Raw genomic sequence first — 20,611 nt, 5'->3', positions numbered from 1 at the left:
GGAATTCGTAGCTATGGCCACAGAGTGGAGGACCATAGTGCGTACAGCCCTACAAGCCTCCCTGGATGCGGTGGACTCGGCAGCCAGGACCATGGCCTCTGGTGTGATCATGCATTGGAGCGCCTGGCTGCAGGTGTCAGGGATCCCAGTGGAGGTGCAGTCCATGGTCCAAGACCTGCCCTTTGATGGGAAAGCCTTCTTTTCCAAACACACGGATTCCAGGCTGCATAGTTTGAAGGACACAAGGGCTACGCTTAGGTTACCAGGCATTCACACCCCAGTGCCTCAGAGGAGGCAGCTACCTATTAGGCAGCCAGGGAGGTCGCAGTTCCAGCCTTCTTGGCCGGACCAGTGGAGACTTCGTCCTCGTGGTTCAAGTGGGGGCATGGGTAGTGCAGCAGGTGCTGCTTCTGCCCATAATAGGCGGTTACCCGCAGGCTGATGCAGATTGGGGTGTTCAGGGCTGGATTAAGGTGGGGGCTAGCCAGGCAGCTGCCTGGGGTGCCAACCTATGGGGGAGGCACCTGATTGAAGTGGTAAGGGGCGCCGTATCAGGCGCCCCCCCATAGGTTGCCACCCAGGGGGGGCGCGGTGCCCTGTACACATCAATCAGGTGCTGCATGCCCGGGTCATGCACCACGCACCCGCTGCCCGAGGCGCAAGAATGGCTCGGGCCAGCCCTGGGCACTAGTCAGCCCTCCGCCCAGCAGTCTAAGCAGCCATTTTGAAAGTGCATCTGAGGACCGTGTACCAGCCCCTAATATTACCCCGCTGTTTGAGAACAGGTTGTCCCATTTTTCCCGAGCCTGGGCCCACATCATGTATGACAAGTGGATGCTGGGTTTGGTAAGGATGGGTTACTCCATCCCTTTTCTGAGTTCCCCATCTTCCCCTCCCCCAGTCCCTTTTCAGAGACTCATCTCACGAGGCCCACCTCCATCAGGACGTCTTCTCACTCATGGAAAAGGGAGTGGTGGAAAGGGTCCCACCCCATCAGGAGGGCAAGGGATTCCATTCCATTATTTTATTATCCCCAAGCCTAAGGGAGATCTTTGTCCTATCCTGGACCTCAGACACCTCAACAAAGCTATAAAAAAGGCAAGGTTCAAGATGGTGACCCTCGCCTCCATTATTCTGGCTCTACGGCTGTGTCTACATTGGCATCCCTTTCCGGAAAAGGGATGCTAATGAGACACTTGGGAATTGCAAATCCACGGGGGATTTAAATATCCCCCGCGGCATTTGCATTTACATGGCTGCCACTTTTTTCCGGCTCGGGGTTTTTGCCGGAGAAAAACGCCAGTGTAGACACAATTCTCCGGAAAATAAGCCCTTTTCCGGAAGATCCCTTATTCCTACCTCAGCGCACAGGGTGTTGGAGCTTCAGACTCTGACTGTGGATCCGCCCTATTTAGTGTTTTTGGCAGATAGGGTCAGACTATGCCCCCACCCAGGATTCCTCTCCAAGGTGGTGTCATCATTCCATGTGTCCCAGGACATTTATTTACCCATTTTCTTCCTGAAGCCCCACCGCTCCCCTAAGGAGCAGATCCTGCATTCTCTTGACACAAAAAGAATCTTAGCTTTTTATTTAAACAGAACAAGTCTCAGCTGTTTATTTCTTTTGCAGAAAGGATGAAGGGGTTGCCGGTGTCGACCCAAAAGCTGTCCACTTGGACCTCCTCATGTATCAGGGGCCGTGTCCAGACTCAGGGTTTTTTTCGGGAAAAGTAGCCTTTTCCCGAAAAAACTTCCCCTGCGTCCAGACTCAAGCCGCGTTCTTTCGAAATTATTTCGAAAGAACGCGGCTTTTCTTTCGATGGCGGTAAACCTCGTTTCACGAGGAAGAACGCCTTCTTTCGAAAGTTCCTCTTTCGAAAGAAGGCGTTCTACAATGTAAAGAGGCCATCTTCGAAAGAGAGCATCCAGACTCGCTGGGTGCTCTCTTTCGAAAAAGCGGATTTCCTCTATCGAAAGATCCGCCTGCAGTCTAGACGTGAACTTTCGAAAGAGGCTCTTTCGAAAGATGCTTTCGAAAGAGCCTCTTTCGAAAGAAGCCTGCAGTCTAGACATAGCCAGGGAGTGTTATGTTATAGCACCCAAGGAGCCGCCCCAGGGAGCACTCTACCAGAGCGCAGGTGTCCTCTGCAGCTTTTGTGGTGCAGGTGCCGATCACTGATATTTGTAGAGCAGCCACATGGTCCTCCATTCACATGTTTGCTGCACATTATGCCATTACCCAGCAAGCCAGAAGTGACGCTGCCCTGGGTTCTGCAGTACTCAGTTCAGTTCTGTAAAACGGACACATAAGGGGAAAAGCTTTGTACATGTGTGGGCACTGTTGCTACCTCAGTCGAGTACTTTGCGTTCAATAAAGTTCTATGGGTATGTTGCTCATCTACTGGTGACTTGTTTCTCTCAGAATGTCTCCGATCCCGTCTCTTTTGGGTTCAGCCGGGGAGTCACCTCATTCGAATGGACATGAGCAATCACTGGAAGAAGAAAAAATGGTTACTTACTTGTAACTGTTGTTCTTCAAGGTGTGTTGCTCATGTCCATTCGATTCTCCCCCTACCTCCCATTCATTGGATTCTCCGGCAAAAAGGAAATGCAGAGGGGGAGCGCCGGCAGGGGTACTTATGCTCTGTTATAGCAGCACCACTCCAGGGGGCAACCTGCCGGCCCGACAGGTACTACTAGGGAAAAAATGCTCCGGGATACCATGCATGCGGTGCGCGCACATCTCATTCGAATGGACATGAGCAACACATCTCGAAGAACAACAGTTACAGGTAAGTAACCATTTTTTTCTAAAGCAAACACAATTCCATTAAAATGTGCAACCCTGCTACTGTGAAATTAGGTATCCAACGTGCCAGGAAAATAAGTCTCTCTTCATAAGATGCACCCAGTTTTCAACATTAGGTGGGTCAGTGTTGAAATGGGAAACAAACCTACCAAATTCCACTCATAGCAGGCAGAGGTTCAGAAAGAAAGTTTTGAAGAAAGAAGAGAGAGCGATAGGACAGCAGCAATAGGACAGCAATGTGGACTGCTGAAAGAACAAAAAATAATATGCTAGAAAACGGAGTAAAGAAAACATGGAAGGAACTAAACCGTGAGCCTTTAAACCTAGGGAACTATCATTCTGAGGTTGACATTTTTTTAAACCCACCATAACACAGAAAAGGAAAGGTCGAGCATATTTGGGGGAAAAAACACTCCTGTTTCAATTTTTCAAACCAAAATAATTTTCCTTTAATTTTTTTTCTAAATGTAAATCTAATCTAGAATCCACCTTAAATTTCAATGGTGTTCTAGAATTTAAAATACCTTTCAAGATCCTCGTGTTCCTGGTCAAAGAGACTTGTTATTACAGTAAAAGTAAAGGAATATTCCTTTATCTATTGTAATGTTCACGTAAATTTAAATTTTTCCAGTATTATTTGCTGACCCTCAACGGTGTGGTGTGCTTAGGTCTATACAATACATAGACCTGCATTATTCTGTACTAATTTGAAAAACAAAAGGCAAATTATTACTTGTTCTAGATTCCAGCACACTTAGGCTGTGTCTACACTGAGCCACTTATTCCGGAAAAGCAGCCGCTTTTCTGGAATAAGCTGAGAGCTGTCTACACCAGCCCCTTGAATTTCCGGAAAAGCAGTGACGATTTACTGTAAGAAATCAGCTGCTTTTCCAGAAAAACTATGCTGCTCCCACTCGGGCAAAAGTCCTTTTTCCAGAAAACTATTTCGGAAAAGGGCCAGTGTAGACAGCACAGTAGTCTTTTCCAGGAAAAAGTCCCGGAAAAGCAGCCTGCCAGTGTAGACGCTCTTTTTTCGGAAATACTTATAACGGAAAACTATTCCGTTTTAAGCATTTCCGGAAATTCATGCCAGTGTAGACGTAGCCTTGGGGAACTTACATTAGATGTTAACATATCATAAGTTTTCTTATCCATCCTGCTCTGTACAGCTGAGTTTTCAACAAGTTGGGTGATAGTTGTTAAATGATATTAGATAATCACTCTGTAATTGAAAAGAGCTGAAGCAACAATCTCAGATTAAGACATGCACACAAATACACTTCACAAATTGTATTGTTCAGCAAAGCACATTACCTTCATAAACATGCAATCCATCTTTTTAGCTTTATTGGTATTCATGTTGTTCTAATCATATTTAGAGTGTCTCTCTGAAACTACAAGGGAAGTTCAAATGGTAGCTATCATCTCTTCTGCAGGCCTATTACTTAAATGAAATTAACCTGTTACGCTTGAAGAGGATTTTTCAACTCCATATGTAACTTAGTGCTGAAGGAAAAGAGAGACATTTTCACTCCAGTTACGTTAGTGTGAACCCACTGGGATTTCTTAGATGTTTCCCAGACACAATTTGGGTCCAACTTATTTTCAATAGCATTAAGTTAATACTTGGAAGGGTTTTTTGCCTTCACACCTTCTAGACTGTGGGACTGGCTGTGGGATAGTCCAAAGAAAAAGAACCCTTTGAACAACATAACCCAACATTTGTGTTTGAGTTAAATGCATACAGCTGTTCTGATAGCAAACAAGAGCTTCTTGCTTTCATAGCCTCCTTTTGTGGTGTCGCTGCAGAGTGTTTTTACTTTTCATAAAGAATTTCGAGAGTAGACACAGACTCTCAAGATGTGTTGCTCTCTTTATCCATGTCCAAAAGGCAGGCCCACTGACGGGGAGGGAAGTAAAGCGAGTAATTGCCCTGGGGCCCAGCTATTCAAAAGGATCTGGGGCTTCAGCAGCAGTGCCCAAAGCCCTGGGCCCTTTAAATCACTGCCAGATGCCACCATTCCTCATGCTCCAGGTCGCTTTCAGGCCTGGATAGACGGGGGGGGGGGGCGGGGGGGGAGGAGAAGGCACTGCAGCCCAGGCACTACTGAGGGTTGGCTGATGCTGGCTCCACACCTTCCAGGAGCGCAGAGCAAGGCCCCCTGCTCTCACCTTGCCCAGGGCCCTGGCAAGGCCAAAAGAGTAGACTGTAAAGGCAACAATTTAAAGGAAGCTGCTGTGGGAGATGATGCTGGTCTTACCACACATTATGCACTATGGTGGTGACCCAAAGATTGAGGCTCACAGATGTTTCCAAGACACGAGGTCAGAAATGTGCAGTGTCATGCCTTTAAGTTCAGCTTTGTTTATGTCTGAAACTCCAGTTGTACAGTTATGTCTGTTATCCAAGTGAAAGCACTTGACCTTACGCCCAGTGAACTAAAAACATTAGAAAAGTGCATGGATCTCAGAGCTGTATCCTGTCAGCATTCCACTCCTGGAAATTACAGTAACATCTGCAACAAACCTCGGCCTAATTTAAAAAAGGAACAACATATTTTGTTTGATTAAAAGTCTAATATTAAAAATAAACAAATATTAAACCACATAAATAGACATTTACAGAACTAATAAACCTAAGTAATTTCTAAGTCACTCTGCCTTGGCTGGACAATGGACTTGATGAGCCAATGATTTTTCCATCTCTATGACCGTCTACATTTTATAATAGTATCACCCTATGAAGCAGTAATGATGGAAGCATAGGCCTTTTGGTGGGAGGTTTAATTACCAGCTGGGTGGTCAACCCAGTCACTCATAAATCTGCAGTTAGTGGCTGATGTCATGGCAGCTCTACCTGTAAAAGAATGAATTAAGTGAAAAGGACAGGCATGTGAATTATTCTTCAGCTGTTCCAGATGGTACAAACAGGATATTCTTACAGACATACAGTGCGGTACATCAGTATAGTCACTGGATTCATCTCTCTCCCTTCCATTCAGTTTATAACATGCAGTCTTTCATAGTGCATATTTTATTATGTCAAAGCAGAGAACACACCATCTCACTACTGAGTTAATGGCAAACAATAAGTAACAGACAATAAAACATAGCATTTAAGTCTTCTTATTTGATACATAAAGCCTTTGTTTAAAGTGCAGTCTAAAATCGCATGCATGGTGACCAAACAACAGCCAATATAAACTGTGCTCATAATATCCCCTTTATTTTCAAGAAACAAATTATAGTTGAATTTAATCGAGTGTGGGATTTGCAACAGTTCTCCTCTTCTGGGGTCAGATAATGACCCTACCTTCCATAGTTGGGCAGAAGTGCAAAGTAGAGGAAGACACCCCTACAGCCAATGTGCTGGCCAGCATGAGGTCTGGTTGAGCTTAGTTCTCCTCTGGGGAAGCAAATTGTGACTCCAGGTCACCATTCAGAACTTGCCCAGCACAACTACTTACTGAATGTTGGTCAATGAAATTGCAAGGCTACAATCTGGCCATAGAATTCTGCCAATGTTCTGGGCAACCTGAGATAATGAATTAGTCATAATTTCATTTCTTCTGTGAGTATACTAGCTACCACCATCTTAGAGCATTGTTGTTAACTAGAAGTAACTAATGAGAAAATTAAGGCGATACCACTTTATTTTATAGGCACTTCTATAACCACATAATCACTTTGTTATTAACATGGCAACTCCACTGCACATTTTAAAGGTCAAAACAGGATTTGGTTTTATATAAATGCTGCCTTTGATATTCAAGGGATCCCTTAATGCTATACAAAGCACTGAGTTAGATACAATTTTAGTGACTTTGCAAACCTAGCATCCATTCTACACTCAAAAATATTCACACACAGCCCTGCTGTTTTGTGATTTCATGAGATGCTCCACTTCAAAAGAGACAACTAACCAGATAACTACACCCTGCAGGCCTAACTCAGTCAAAGTTCCAAGAGAAACTGCTAAATTAGACTGCAAGGTTTGGTCTTTGGTGATCAGCCTCCATATTTAACATACATCATGGTCAACATTTGCATTGCAGGTGCAAGATTATTACATAGCTCGCTGTGGTCTATAAAATGAAGGGATCATATTAAACAGATGATGAAATTGTACAGAAGTATTACAGTTTATTAATGTTCTACTTTTATTATTAATCATAATTATACATCACTATAACATTAGTACTTCAGTGTAAATGTTGCAAAATATATAAGCAATTAGATAGGTAGAGAACTGGATAGATTAAAAATGCTTAAATCTCTTAATCATCCCCCAAGTCTTTAAGTAAGGCTGGTGGTCAGCTGATTATAAATGTTTTAAGTGAATAACTCAAATATTTTCCTCCCACTCACTCCTTAACTCTGTCAGTTATTTTGCTAGGTGTTTGGTTCCTCATAGCAAATCCAGGAGCACTCTGGCAGATCACACCTGAGGAAGGCTGTTAGCTGGCTGAAACATTGTTCTTTTAGTTTTTTCACTCTCCTGCATACAAAGGAAACAAACAGTGAATAAGTAGCAAGAGGGCTTAGTCTTTTAAAAAATTCTTTACACTATTTTCTATTAGGAAGATAACCCAGTAGTTGGAGAGATTTCACTCACTCACTTATATATATTTATGCCACTGACAATTTATTCCACTGAGAGCAACTTGCTATACATTTGCAGAACTGATTGCACTTATGGGATACAATCTTGATAGCTGATTCCCACAAAGCATAGTCAAAATTTCACATCAACACTTATAAACAGAATTAGCAGTGTGGCCACTTAGCAACAATGCCTTTGCTTTTGCATTCTTACAGCATGGCGCCGCCTCCTTTTAGGCTGAATACACTCCTGCCCATGGGATGGCCATGGGAACCCTTTGGGGGCCACTGGGGTATTCTCCCTCTCTCCCTCTTCAGAATCAGAGTCTTCTTGTTGCATCAAAGGAAAATGCTTGTTTGGATAAATGTCCGTCAGCTTCTCCTCAAAGAACACTTCCAGACATCGTCCAGCCTCTGCAACCTCTGAATCTGGCTGAAAGGGAAGGAATGACAATCCAATATCATTGTATGCCCATAACTCACCAGTAGCAGCTCTGCCTCCCCTGTTCTTCCCACAGTCTGCCAAGGCCCCCTGCACTCACAGCATACATTTAATCCTTATGCTGCCATTAACGGAGAGGCATAAGGATCTTGTGCAAAACGGAAGCAGATACACTGCTTCTTTTTGCGCAAAAACCCCTTGCGCAAAAAGAAACGGCAGAAAACATGCTAATGAGATTGCGACTTATGCTAATTAGCATATTTTCTGCAGCAAAAACTCACACTGTAGATGTAGCCTTAGAAAATGGATCTACTGTGGGCTATGGTAGCCAGGAGCAGCATCCTCCAGTGCCCTGGGATCTGCTGGCTCTCCCCCCACACACCTTCACTCTGCCAGGTACTGTGCTGGATGTCTGGATCATCTTAGTGAATCAAGTAGCACACCAGCAGCTTACCTCTCCGGAAGTCCGTTAGCTGGCTGACAAATCATTCTTTTAGTTTTCATACCCAATCTAGCGCTAGTCTCCAGACACATATTTCCAATGTAAAAAAATCCACAGACTATCTAAGACTTAAAGAATCACATTACCCGCTCAATTAGACCAGTTTTATATCAGTATAACTCCAGTGGAATCAATAACTACACTAGTATAATACAGTGGTGGATAAGACACAAGTGTTCCACTGTTTCACAGGTTGACGGTGGTGCGTGCTGGTTTCTACATACCAGATACTTACATAATTGAACTTTGCACAGTTCCAGAACATGAGACGTACATCAGCTACCAACTCCTCTGGTGCAAAATAGTGTGATTTGTCCTTTTTTTGGAGTTTTTTCCGTATTATTGACAGGTCCATGGGCCTTTTGATGATCTGATAATAATGACGAGCCTGTGATAAAAAGAAAATGCAGGGACATTGTTAGGCATAACCTTTGTTAAAGTGGGAACCCAATTAATTAATAATTCTACCCTGGCTATAGCGCCTTTCATCTCAAATATCCCTATGAGGTAAATAAGATTATTATTTCTATTTTACAAATAAGGAAAGTGATTACAGAACAATAGGAGTGATTCACCAGTGGATACACTGGAAATCAGAGGAATAATCCTACTTCAATACTTTAAGATTATCTTCCCTCATTTCTTAGTTAACAAATATTAGGTTGGATTAAACACAGAACTGCTTTGAAGGCTGAACATAAAAACTTAGGAACGGCCATACTGGGTCAGACAAAAGGTCCATCTAGCCCAGTATCCTGTCTGCTGACAGTGGCCAATACCAGATGCCCCATAAAGCGGGAACACAAACAGGTAATCCTCACGTGATCCGGCCCGTCACCCATTTCCAGACAAACAGAGGCTAGGGACACCATTCCTACCCATCCTGGCACGTAGCCATTGATGGACCTAAACCTTCCTGAATCTATCTAGCTCTTCCAGCCCATTACAGTATGATCCTCCTCTTATTATTTAACCCTTATGGATTCAGTAATGTATATAATATTGACAATGACATAAAACTGCCCCCAACCACCCTTAACAATAATGTTCTGAGAAAATGAAAGCTTGCAGTTTAGAAAAGCTTCTGGCACTGGCCATTTTGGATACAGGTTACTGGGTTAGATGGTCTGACACCGCATGGCCATTTTTATGTTCTGAACAAATGTATCCAGTAAACTAATCAGGACCCTTTAGTGGGAAAAAACCATGGGTTAAACCATAATGCACTGGCATTAAACCAAAGAGCCACTGTTAGTGCTTAGACTGTAGTGGCTATGGAGTGTGTCATCACAGAACTTCTCTGACTCCAATCTCAGCTTCTTCACTGAGCACCAGATATTAGGAACTCTCTCTCTCTCCCTGTTATTTCATCTTTCCAAGAAATTACTTGCTTGCTGGTAATCAGTTCCATAAGCTCTCGGTGACTTGTTCTGAGTTGCAGTTTTTTACTTATATTGTATTACTATTAGGGGCAGGTGCCCCCTGCTCACTATGCTCATCAATCCCCCTCTCTGGGGGTAGGCAGCCCCAGCTCTGCCCCCACAAGTGCTGGGGAAGGCCAGGCCAAGGCATGGGGGTCCTGGCCTGTCCCGGCTCTCTCTCCCCGGGCGCTGGGCCCCTCTGAAGACAGGCCAATCCTAGCTCTCCCATACCCTGGCCGCTGGGGGGTTGGACTGGGCCGAAGCTGCAGCTGGCCTGGCTCTCTCCCTCCGGCTGCTGGGGGGTTGGGCCAGGCCAAGGCTGCAGCAAGATCAGCTCTCTCCCTCTAGCCGCCAGGGGATTGGGCCGGGCCGAGGCAGGTCTGGCTCTTCCCCTCTGGCCCTGTGAGGGGAGGACACATGGCTGACCCTGCTCTCTCTCTCTCCGGCTGTGAGGGGGAGGGCATGCAGTTCATGGCTTCCCCACGAGTAGGGAGACCTCATGGTTCCGGCCCCCCGCAAGGGGGGAGGACTCATGGCTCGTGGCCCCCCTCTTTCCCACCGCTCCAGTCCTGGCTGTCCCCCAACCCTCCTCCCCAGCCATGCGAAGCCATACACTCTCCCCACTGGTGCGCTATTCCTGGGGCCTGCAATTCCCTCCCCCCGCACCTGGCTGCCAGTGGGTGGGGGGGGGGGTCAGGGCCCAGCCCCCTTGCCAGGCCCCATGCTCTTACCTCGCTCACTGGCTGCTGGGAGGGAGGGAGGCAAGACCCAGGCCCATTGCCCTATCCCTTAGCCGCTGGGAAGGAGGGGGCGAGGCCCAGGCTGCAGGATTGCAATTTAGAACTCCAGCAACCACCCGCAACATGGGCTTTTAAGCCAGCTCCTCATGGACACTGGCTCCTGCTTCCCCACCTTGTTGCCTCTGATAAAGAGGCTGTGGGGGGGGGAGTGCGTGTAGTTGACAGGATTAACCGATATGCCCAGGCTTACTGGGTAATCGTGTAATCATCTACATAATGATATCCCTAGTGCTGGGCAGAGTGGGACAAGATCCTGAGTCCCAACCTCACTCCCAGGCTGGAGTGCCCACCAGGTGGACAAAGCAGGACAGGAATACAGGGATGCCCATTTTTCCAGGGTCCCTGGGCATGGGCCCCATTGACTAGTCTGCCACTGCCGCTAGGTCAGTAGTCCTAACTTAATATGAAGCCTTCCACCAAACTGCCATCTTGTAAACATCTTGCACTAAACATTCAACATGGTGTTAGAAAATGTGCTGGCATGTTGTATAGATCAACAGTGGTTTGGTTTCTGATGTGGCACAAGAGGAAAAACCTAACAGTAGGTGACTCCAGTGTTTAGTAGGAATGTCAATGATTGTCTTTGGAGAATACAAGGAGTTCTGAGTAGAAACGTGAAAGTGTACTTATTTAAATGGTTTCAGCAGTCACCCATTTACAAAATAAAACACTTTTTAACATTCCTAGTTATGAGTAGAGGTGGATGATTCTTTGGATTCTCTCCTAGTTCTCTGTGTATGTAGCACTTACCAGTGGACTGACAGGCTCATGGAATGGTAGGCTCAGGCTACTGCAGAAGAGGGAAAGCACCAACTTTTCACATTTCTGTAAAATCCAAAATCAGAATACAGTTTTCTAAACAGTGTCAGGTGAGATTTGCCATACCCACATCTAAATCAATGCTGAGACTACTGTGAGTTGCTGCAGAGCCATGTACTTCTCAATAATGAAGGGTATGATTCCAAACCATAATCTATGTATAATCAGCTTAATTTTATAGCCAAATTCTTTAATACCACACACCATGATGCTAACACCACCTTTCCTCTGTTTCTTTTAAGAACCATATTATTTTGCATGTTTTTTTCTAAGTAAATATTTTAATTTCATTATTAGACTATCTTGGAAAAATCACACATACCCCTTTCTGCACTCACTCCTTCCACACTCACACTTCTTTCAGTTACTGCTTAAAAGAACAGCAGCAACAGTGGAAAATATGTAGCTGAGACATTTCAGTATCAGATGCACCTGCTGCGATCCACATGGAGGTATCATATGTACATCACATTCTCAACAGGCCTCTGAAAATGTGGCCTTCCTTTTAGTTTTTGTTTTTTGTCAGTGCATCCACCTGAGTGTACAAAGGGCTACATTTGTGAATGCAGACAAACACTCACATACACAATTGTTTTGTGTGCACAAATGGAAGGTTTGTGTGCACAAAAGGGTACACTTACTCCTCTCACAATTATATTTTCAAAGCCCTTTGAAAATTTGACTCTGGATGTCTACTAGTTGACATTAATTTATTGATCTTACTTCTTTAAGAATACAGAATTTAACACGCACATGAAATAATTTGATACTTCTTGGAATTTGGCAAAAAGATAAACTCTTTGCTGCTTCTTATTTTGTCTAATCTCCTTTACAAATTTTTTCCCAATGCATCTAAACACTGCTACAATTAAAGGAAATCTTTTCTTTAGAAAGCTCGCCACCAAGGACCAATTAACAACAGGCAATCAACATAAATCTCAGGCAGTAGTTGGACAAACATTCTATGTTGATATAAATGCATAGATGCATTAATATAATATAAATGCATAAGATGGTTAGTAGTATAATATAAAAAAGCATGTCCATGGTAATTTTAAAAACATTTCTATTATCAATCTTTGTTCCCTCAGTTGGTTTGCTCCAGAATGGTCAGTGAGCCATTACACTTTAACTTTCTTCGGTAACCCACCAAGGGAAATCTTTGCAGCCAATTCCTTTTTTCTATAGAAACTTTACTGTTCAAATCCAAAAGATATGAACAATTTTAAGTCAAGGTAACACTGAAATGCACAAGTTTCATCTAGTATCTGTGACTCTTGGTTCATGGTAAAAGGTGCTAGATAGACTGGAGTTTACTGAGCAGGCTTTCAAAACAGAGTTATATTTCATGGGGGATTTAATAGCTGTGGAGACTGGCAGTGGAGTTGCAGAGGTTGTAGTTCCCACGTGTCCTAGGATTAGTAGCGACTAAATGCCATTACCACCATCTAAACACAGATCCGTGGCTTATATGAAGTGAGTTGATGGTTTCAATCTAACTGGTAGTGAACAATATCCACATCCCAAAAATACCATCACAACTGTCCTGAGCAGGGGTCTAAATGGACGCCGAGTCTAAAATACCCCCATTTGGGGGATCTCTGATAGCAGATGGGAAGGGCGAAAGCTTTCACTGCTTGCAATCTGTATGTGGTGTGGCGAAAGCTTTCACTGCTTGCAATCTGTGCTTTCCCTGAGTTATGGAGAAAGGACGGCATTTTCCAATCTGCATCTTCCTGCTGCACAACATTCATCACAAAATTAAAATTGAGCTTGGGGAATAGTTATCAAATATATACCTGGCATTTTCATGTTACTGACTATGTTCTGAACAGTTAAGATAACAACCATGGGAAATGTCAACATTCTCATGAGTTTGTACTGCAAGAAAAGAAAATCAGACATTCTCTGTCTATATTGATTGGTATATATTTGTACCCACCTTCTGGTCAAGATCATCAAGGCCGTGCAGTGCTCTATCCCCTTTGTTACAATGTCTGTAACGTGTGTTTTCACAGTCGTACTCTACCTCAGGCTTCAACAGGTTATGACAGAGAGTACACACCCATTCTCCCCTGCAGCACAAAATAGCAAAACATCAGTTCAGTCATGTCCCTGAATTGAAAGGACAACTTAATGGAAAGCTTTAGGAAACACTGTGTTTAGAAACGAGTCTGGTCTTTTATAATACATCTTCCCTGTTGCTATCTATGATTTGCATTAAAATAGGTCCCAATCAGTCCTCTTCCCCAAAGCTTTACCATCTAATTTAACACAAGATGCTTGTTACATCCACTGTGACAACAGGATGGAAGAGAGGGAGAAAGGAGGAGGGAAACTGTAATAAGAGTATGTGTTAGCATACAGCAGTAGTGCATAGCTAGATGGTTTCAAATGTTGCTTTATTAGCAGTTTCTTCAATACTGATCGTAGCCTTTCCATTGATTTGGGTGGGAGGGTGGACTGGTTCAGGCTCTTAGGATATGTCTAAACTACATGGCTCCATCGATGGAGCCATGTAGATTAGGCTGATTGGCAAAGGGAAATGAAGCCGCGATTTAAATAATCGCGGCTTCATTTAAATTTAAATGGCTGCTGCGCTGAGCTGTTTGTCAGCTCAGCGCGCTAGTCTGCACACTCCCGTGCCGACCTGAAAGCCCTTTATCGACCTCCCCGTTATGCCTCATAGGATGAGGTTTACCGGGGAGGTTGATAAAGGGCTTTCATGTCGGCAGGGGAGCGTTCAGACTGCCCCGATCTGCCGACAAACAGCTGATCAGCAGAGCGGGGCAGCCATTTAAATTTAAATGAAGCCGCTATTATTTAAATCGCAGCTTCATTTCCCTTTGCCGAACAAACAAATCTACATGGCTCCGTCAACGGAGCCATGTATTTTAGACGTACCCTTATATATTACGGAGTCAGTTATTCAAAATATAGAAAGGATTTATACAAAAGAGATACTTGTCAAACTACAGTAAATCCTCAATAATTGCTGAAAAAGAATTGATTCAACACATTGTTACTTCAATGGGCAAAGAATTCAAAGTTATCTTCACATGTGTTTGTGGAAATAAATTTCCCTAAGCTGTAAGGTGCCCTGTGACAGGGCGGACAAGGCCCTGGCCCAGAAAGAGCCATAGACAAGTCCACCAAGAGGCTAGAGAGGCTTTAGAGGAACTGGTCAATCAGGGGCAAGGGACGCCTACATAAGGAGTTGCAAAATTCAGCAGCAGTCAGAGTGGGGCAGAGCTTGAGGTGAGCAGACTACCAGGCTGACCGAGGAAGTTGCCTTCAGGAGAGGAAGGCCTGGAGGTGCAGTCTCTCTGAGTGGGGAAAGACACTGAGGGGAAATGGAGACAGACATGGAGACACCAGGATGGGCCCCTGTTAGGTGTGTACCATGGAAGGGGTTTGAGTATCACACAGGAGTGTGACTCAGCCAAAGGGCTGAGTAGCCAGAAGGCTTTTAATGAGGCAGTGCAGGCAAATGAACTCAGCCAGATGAGGAGTACTCACATGAGATGAATGCTACCCATTACAGGTCCACACTGGCAAATCCCTTAGCAGGAGTGCCACTGCCCTCAATGGAACTCTAACAGATGCAACTTTTGTAGGATCCAGGCCTAAATATCTGCCATTAAGAAAAGTTATAATGATAGGCAAACAACACTGCTCCTGAAAAAGAACTTCTTACATTTAGGGTGTGTTTAGAGTACAGGGTTTTGTCGACAAAAGTCCACTTTTGTCGACAAAACTATACCTGTGTCTACACTACCGCCGAGTTCTGTTGACATAACATCGACAGAACTTGGCAGTTTTGTCAATGGCGGTAATCCTCATTCTACGAGGAATATGCTTTTTGTCGACAGAGTTCTGTCGACATAAGGCGTTATTGCATCTAGACTGTCCCTGTCTTCTTTGTGTGTGAATGGGGGGGGGGGATCTCTCTCAGTGAAACCAGGAGGAAACTCTATAAAATGAAACTCACTGGTTTTCCTGGTACCTGCACTGGTTTTTACTCAACCGGGGATAATCTGAACTTTACCATGGACTTCCTACAAAATCTAAGGATTTAGTTTGTCTCAACACACTGCAGTTATGTTTATAAAATTTAAGTCTACCTCTCCATTATTGTGCTGGCTGAGTGCTGGAGGAGATTGTTAATAATTCATCTGACTCATGGTATGTGAGAGTGGGAAAATTTTCTTGCCTTTTGTAAAATGACCACAAAAGGCAATACAGAGAGAGAAAGTGAAAGAGCCTTTGTAACACTGACATGTATGCTCCTCAGGCAGAAACAGAGACAGAATTAGGAAAGTATTATATGTACTCACACGGGGAAGCTGAGCAGAGCTGGAACATGGCATGAGAGATGGAACACTTTGGGGCAGTGATCACAACACAACAGTTCTCCTCCATTCAGACAAACAGCACAGAAATCCTCATTCTCAATTGGATTGGCTTCCTGAGCGAGCAGAGATTTTTTCATGCCGGGGGTGCCATTGCTAAGCTTGTAATCAACAGATGGGATAGCTACAAAAGCAGATGGAGCCTGTCCTATTGGGCTGCTGATGGAGATCTTTCTATCTTTAGAGTCTTCATATGTGGGAATCCGTCCTTCAGATGGACTATCTTGATTGACCTTGAAAGAAAGAGAAATCCATAATAACAGATTCTTCTTTTTCACATCTGATTCCCTAACTGTAACAGAGATTTATCCAAAGTGACTCTTTAGAATGCAGCACTGGACTGTGACTCTGCTACTGATCTGCTAGAGCATCTGGGGCAAGTTACTTCCCAAGGAACCCTCCCTGGCCTCAACTTTCCCCATCAGTAAAACAGGGGTAATTATACTGATCCTCCACTGCAAAGTGCTTGGAGAGCTAAAGATAAAAAGTATTCTGTAAGAGCTGGAAATTATTATTAAACAGACACTAGTTCCAGCTGAGATGTCAACTCTGTATTGTTCTTCATGTCAACTAAATTCCATGTAGCATTCCTGATGAATGCAAGTCTTAAAGGAAATACATTTTTGTGTCAAAAAGGGACTAGTTCTGTTGTTCTCATCTATGGCAATTCCAAACCTCCATTAACTTCAACAGGAACCAAGTTCATGACTCCTATGTTGAGGAGGCACAGGGTTCCTTTTTAAATACTATTAAATTGAACTTCAGTTCAAAAGCAATGGTCTGGAGGGTCTTAGGTGTGTGTTTAAGTGATTCACCCTGTATGATGCATGGATTAACATGCACAAATATACAACACTGCTTTAGAATCAAAGCCCGTCCAAAGTATTCCTGAAATGGAAGTAATGTGGTAGCAGAGGATACTTTAAGAAAACAAGTAACAAGTGCTGCAATGTGTATTAATCTCAGGGTTTTATACTGCTGCCTGTCAAAGTACTAGAATATCTCAGAATAGTGAAATCCATTGGCAACCCAGCAAAGTTAATGACCTTGTACACAGTAGGGTGGTGCAAAAAGAGATAAAAAACAATCCACCAACCATGCAAACTCAACTTACTTTTATAGCCATACTTGAAGACTGGGTACCACATTCAATTATCAGAAGGAAAGTCTCATCTTGGCCACCCTTCTGTGGCTGCAGTTTGAACACTGGAAGCTCCCCGGATTCTGATGCACATATTTTCAGGCGTTCCAGTCGTACATACGGAATTTTTACCTCATTAGTATAAGCTCTGAAATTATGATAAAATTAATTAGTATTGTACAAAGTCCTCTTCTCCTAATTTCAACATCTTCTCCGTATTACTCAGTTTACTTGTTTTGAAGGCCCCAATTCAGCAAAGCATTAAAGCAGATGCCTAAAGATGAAGTTACTGGAATTTAAGCACATATTTAAGTGCTTTGCTAAACAGCAACGGTCTCTCACATTTAGAATTTAACCACGTGCTTAGATACTCACCTGAATTGGGGCCTAAATCTCTACCTTCGATGTCTGCTCTCCTGCCTTTGTGCTTCAACTGCCCAAAGCTAGTTGAAGCTGACACTCTTCAGAGTGCAACTGGCTTCAAGAAAGATCACACTAGCCATGTCACTTCTAAATGAAAATATTCGGAAAACAATATCTGGAAGCAAAATTCTGCAAAAATGGCAAGATAATTTAGAGTTCTTCATTCTATTTGTCAGAAGCTAGAAGTAAGCAACAAGGGATGGATCACTGGATAATTACCTGTTCTGTTCATTCTCTCTGGAGCATGTAGCACTGACTATTACTAGAAGACAGGATACTGGGCTAGATGGACCTTTGGTCTAACTCAGTGTGGTCGTTCTTATGTTCTTGTTCTGTTATGTCTTTCTGGACTATCCAGTACTTTTTTATATATAATTTGAATTATATGGCATTTTAGTAATTCTAGTGTTTTACAATCAAAAAGAGTATCATGGAAGATATACCTCTCCAACATTGCTTTGAAATGTAGTTTTCCAGTTTATTAAAATGTTTTTAAAATGTAAATCTGTCTACCCTGAGCTCCAGGGTTGAGCCCTCCAACTCATTTCATACAGATGAATGAGCTACACTTTGGCAAAGACCTTTAGCTGTGAAATGTGTGTGCATATTTTTATAAGAAACCAAAACAGAATAATGTTGTACTGAAGGGAGATTAACTGATACTCAATTATAAATGAGACAGCTAAAATAAAAATGAGCTTCAAGAAGGGTCTCTTAAGTGTCTTTATTGTTCTGTTTAAGTGATAATGTACCTTCACATGCATGTGATCTTATTTAATCACCTATCCTCTCTGACAACATACACTGCTAGATCTCTACTACACACTGCCAGTATAGTTGTATTGTGTGTACATTAGGGATGTTAGGTACCATGTAATTAAATCATCACGTAATTCCATTAAATCTTAGTGGTTACATGACTATTGGATAGTCCTGGGGGTGGGGCTGGTAGCCAGTGTGCTCCTGGCCTCACTTCCGGGGAGCACCTGGCCACCCCATGCTGGTGCCTCTGTACCAGAGGCAGCAACACAGGATGATAGGCAGAGCCAGTCCATGAGGGAAACCAGTTTAAAAACCAGCTCCCCTTGCAGACCAGCTGCCTACCACCCTGTGCTGCTGCCCTCTGACACAGAGGCAGCAGCATGGGATGGCAGCCCATTTGTGGGGGGTCCAAGCTCCCCACAGACAGAGGCTGCTCTGAAAGATGTGGAGCAGACTCTGTCCACAGGGAGCTCAGAACCCCTGGATAGGGGCTGCTGCTGTGAAGCAGCCTCTGCCCATGGCAGGCTCAGGCTCACCATGGACAGAGGTTGCTCTATGGGATGCAGCCTCCCCCTGCCCATGCTGCTGCCTCTAATAAGCAGTTTCCCCCAGCACTAACTCCTGCCTGCCCACCCCACCTCTGTAGGAGGCGGGGGAAAGGGGAAGGCAGATTTGCAGAGCCAATATGCATGGGGAGCTGGCTAAAAAGTGAACTTCCCATGCGTATCAGCTCCAGCCTGCCCCCCTCGCCCTCCGCATTGCTGCCTCTCTAGCAGAGGCAGCAGCGTGGGGGTGGGGGGGAACAGACAGATCCAGTGCTCTTGGGAGCCTGCTTAAAGCCATCTCTTAACAGGCACAGGCTCCCACTCCCCCAACTCTGATACAGAGGCAGCAAAGTGGGAGAAATATGTGTAGTCGACAAGATTCACCAATAAGTCCAGGCTTATCTGATAATTGTATAGTTGACTACACGCTGACATCCCCAGTGTACATTCCACTGAAATTAGGAACACAAGAGATGTTGGTGGATGTACTTGTTTTGTTCATCAGCCGTGATGATATTTAATGATATGTAGATCCAGATCCTCACCCATATCAGACTTCTGTTCGATACAATTTCAGAGGTGGAAAAAGTTGTGTACACAGTAGGAGCCACCTTTCTGCTCCCCCAATTCCTAGTACATCTGGAGCCCACTTCACATCCTAGTGTACTTTAGAGCAGCCTTAAAAATACCAATGCAATTTCAAAAAGCCCTTACAAATGTCTTCAGGGAGGTAGGATATATGGCATTAGTCATGGGTGCTACTTTATGTCTTCAAGAATTGTTAGCTATAAGGCAATTTGTTTTCCTTTAAAAAAAACCTGCCAAAAACACTAAAAGAGATACATTCTTGGACTATATGCCTGAAATGTCATGACCAATGGAAAGTGATACTATTACCTGACGTTCTGATTACTTTTTATATCCATCTCTCTATGTTCCTGTTCACTGTTATTGGACTCTGGAAAAGAAAACAAGAAAATTAAGAAAACATAATATCACAGTCAGATTAGGGTAGGGAGGTACTTTAATATTCACACATTTATTACAAGTTTGTAATGTGATATCATATTTGCAATTGGAAACAATATTAATTCCCCCCATCACTCACAGGATCTGATGTCTTTGTCCTCAGGATGCCCCTGTATGGTTGAGAAACACTCTTGTCCCCATTTACAGATTGGGAACCGAGACACTGATATATAGGCTAGGGGTGTTAAATATTGCTTAATTGAATAGTTGAGTAACCTCGTGAAATTTCATCGGTTAGTCGACTATTCCATAGTCCCCGGGGGTGGGGCCGGCAGTCATTGTATCAGAGGCAGCAGTGCAGGGTGCCAGGTGGGAGCTGGTCTGCGAGGGATGTCAGTTTAAAAACCAGCTCCCGTTGAGGACCAGCTGCCTGTCGCCTTGTGCTGCTGCTTCTGAGAAACAGGCAACAGTATGGGGTGGCAGCAGTCCCTATCTGGGGCAGGGGTCTGAGCTCCCACACTCAGCGCAAGCCAAAACTAAGCTGGGCTGTCTGCCCACACGGCTCTCCATATACTTGAAATGCAGAGCTGAAACAGGAGTAGTCCTGGACCCAGCATGAGCCAGGACTGAGCTGGGCTGCCTGCCTGCTCACCAACTAATACACTTTAAATGCAGAGCTGATGCAGGGGTAGGTCCTGGACCCATTGCAAGCCAGCACTGAGCCGGGCTGCTGGCCAGTCTGCTAAAAAAATTACTCATATGGAGAAGGGGAGAGGAAAATGTATGTCGTCTATACTTAGCATCAACCCATAAGCTTTTCCTTATTGGTTAATCGACTACACTATTACATTACTAATATAGACACCTAAATACCCTTTGAGACTCTGCACCTAAAGCCACACAGGATATTTGTGGTAGAGCAAGAACTGAATGTGGGTCTCCCATAGCCCATTCTTCCTCACCC

At 44.0% G+C, this 20,611-nt stretch overlaps 1 protein-coding gene across 3 annotated transcripts in view; it reads right to left on the bottom strand.

Moving 5' to 3' along the window:
- Positions 1-4,919: 4,919 nt before the first annotated feature.
- Positions 4,920-20,611, bottom strand: part of TRIM66 (tripartite motif containing 66) — an 82,394-nt gene continuing 66,702 nt past the window's right edge. Inside the window, exons 12-19 of one of the 3 annotated variants that reach the window (XM_075927994.1) lie at positions 19,576-19,636; positions 16,922-17,096; positions 15,733-16,040; positions 13,338-13,470; positions 11,327-11,401; positions 8,591-8,743; positions 7,626-7,844; positions 4,920-7,307 (exon numbers count right to left, since the gene is read on the bottom strand). In XM_075927994.1, coding sequence (XP_075784109.1) covers positions 7,248-7,307; positions 7,626-7,844; positions 8,591-8,743; positions 11,327-11,401; positions 13,338-13,470; positions 15,733-16,040; positions 16,922-17,096; positions 19,576-19,636 — 1,184 coding nt within the window. In that variant the 3' untranslated portion in view covers positions 4,920-7,247. The remainder of the gene's footprint in view (positions 7,308-7,625; positions 7,845-8,590; positions 8,744-11,326; positions 11,402-13,337; positions 13,471-15,732; positions 16,041-16,921; positions 17,097-19,575; positions 19,637-20,611) is intronic. The other 2 variants (XM_025189972.2, XM_075927995.1) reach the window with 2 other exon arrangements.

Source organism: Pelodiscus sinensis, chromosome 4, assembly GCF_049634645.1.
Source record: "Pelodiscus sinensis isolate JC-2024 chromosome 4, ASM4963464v1, whole genome shotgun sequence".
NCBI lineage: Eukaryota > Metazoa > Chordata > Testudines > Trionychidae > Pelodiscus > Pelodiscus sinensis.
This window is presented reverse-complemented; position numbering and strand designations above follow the sequence as displayed.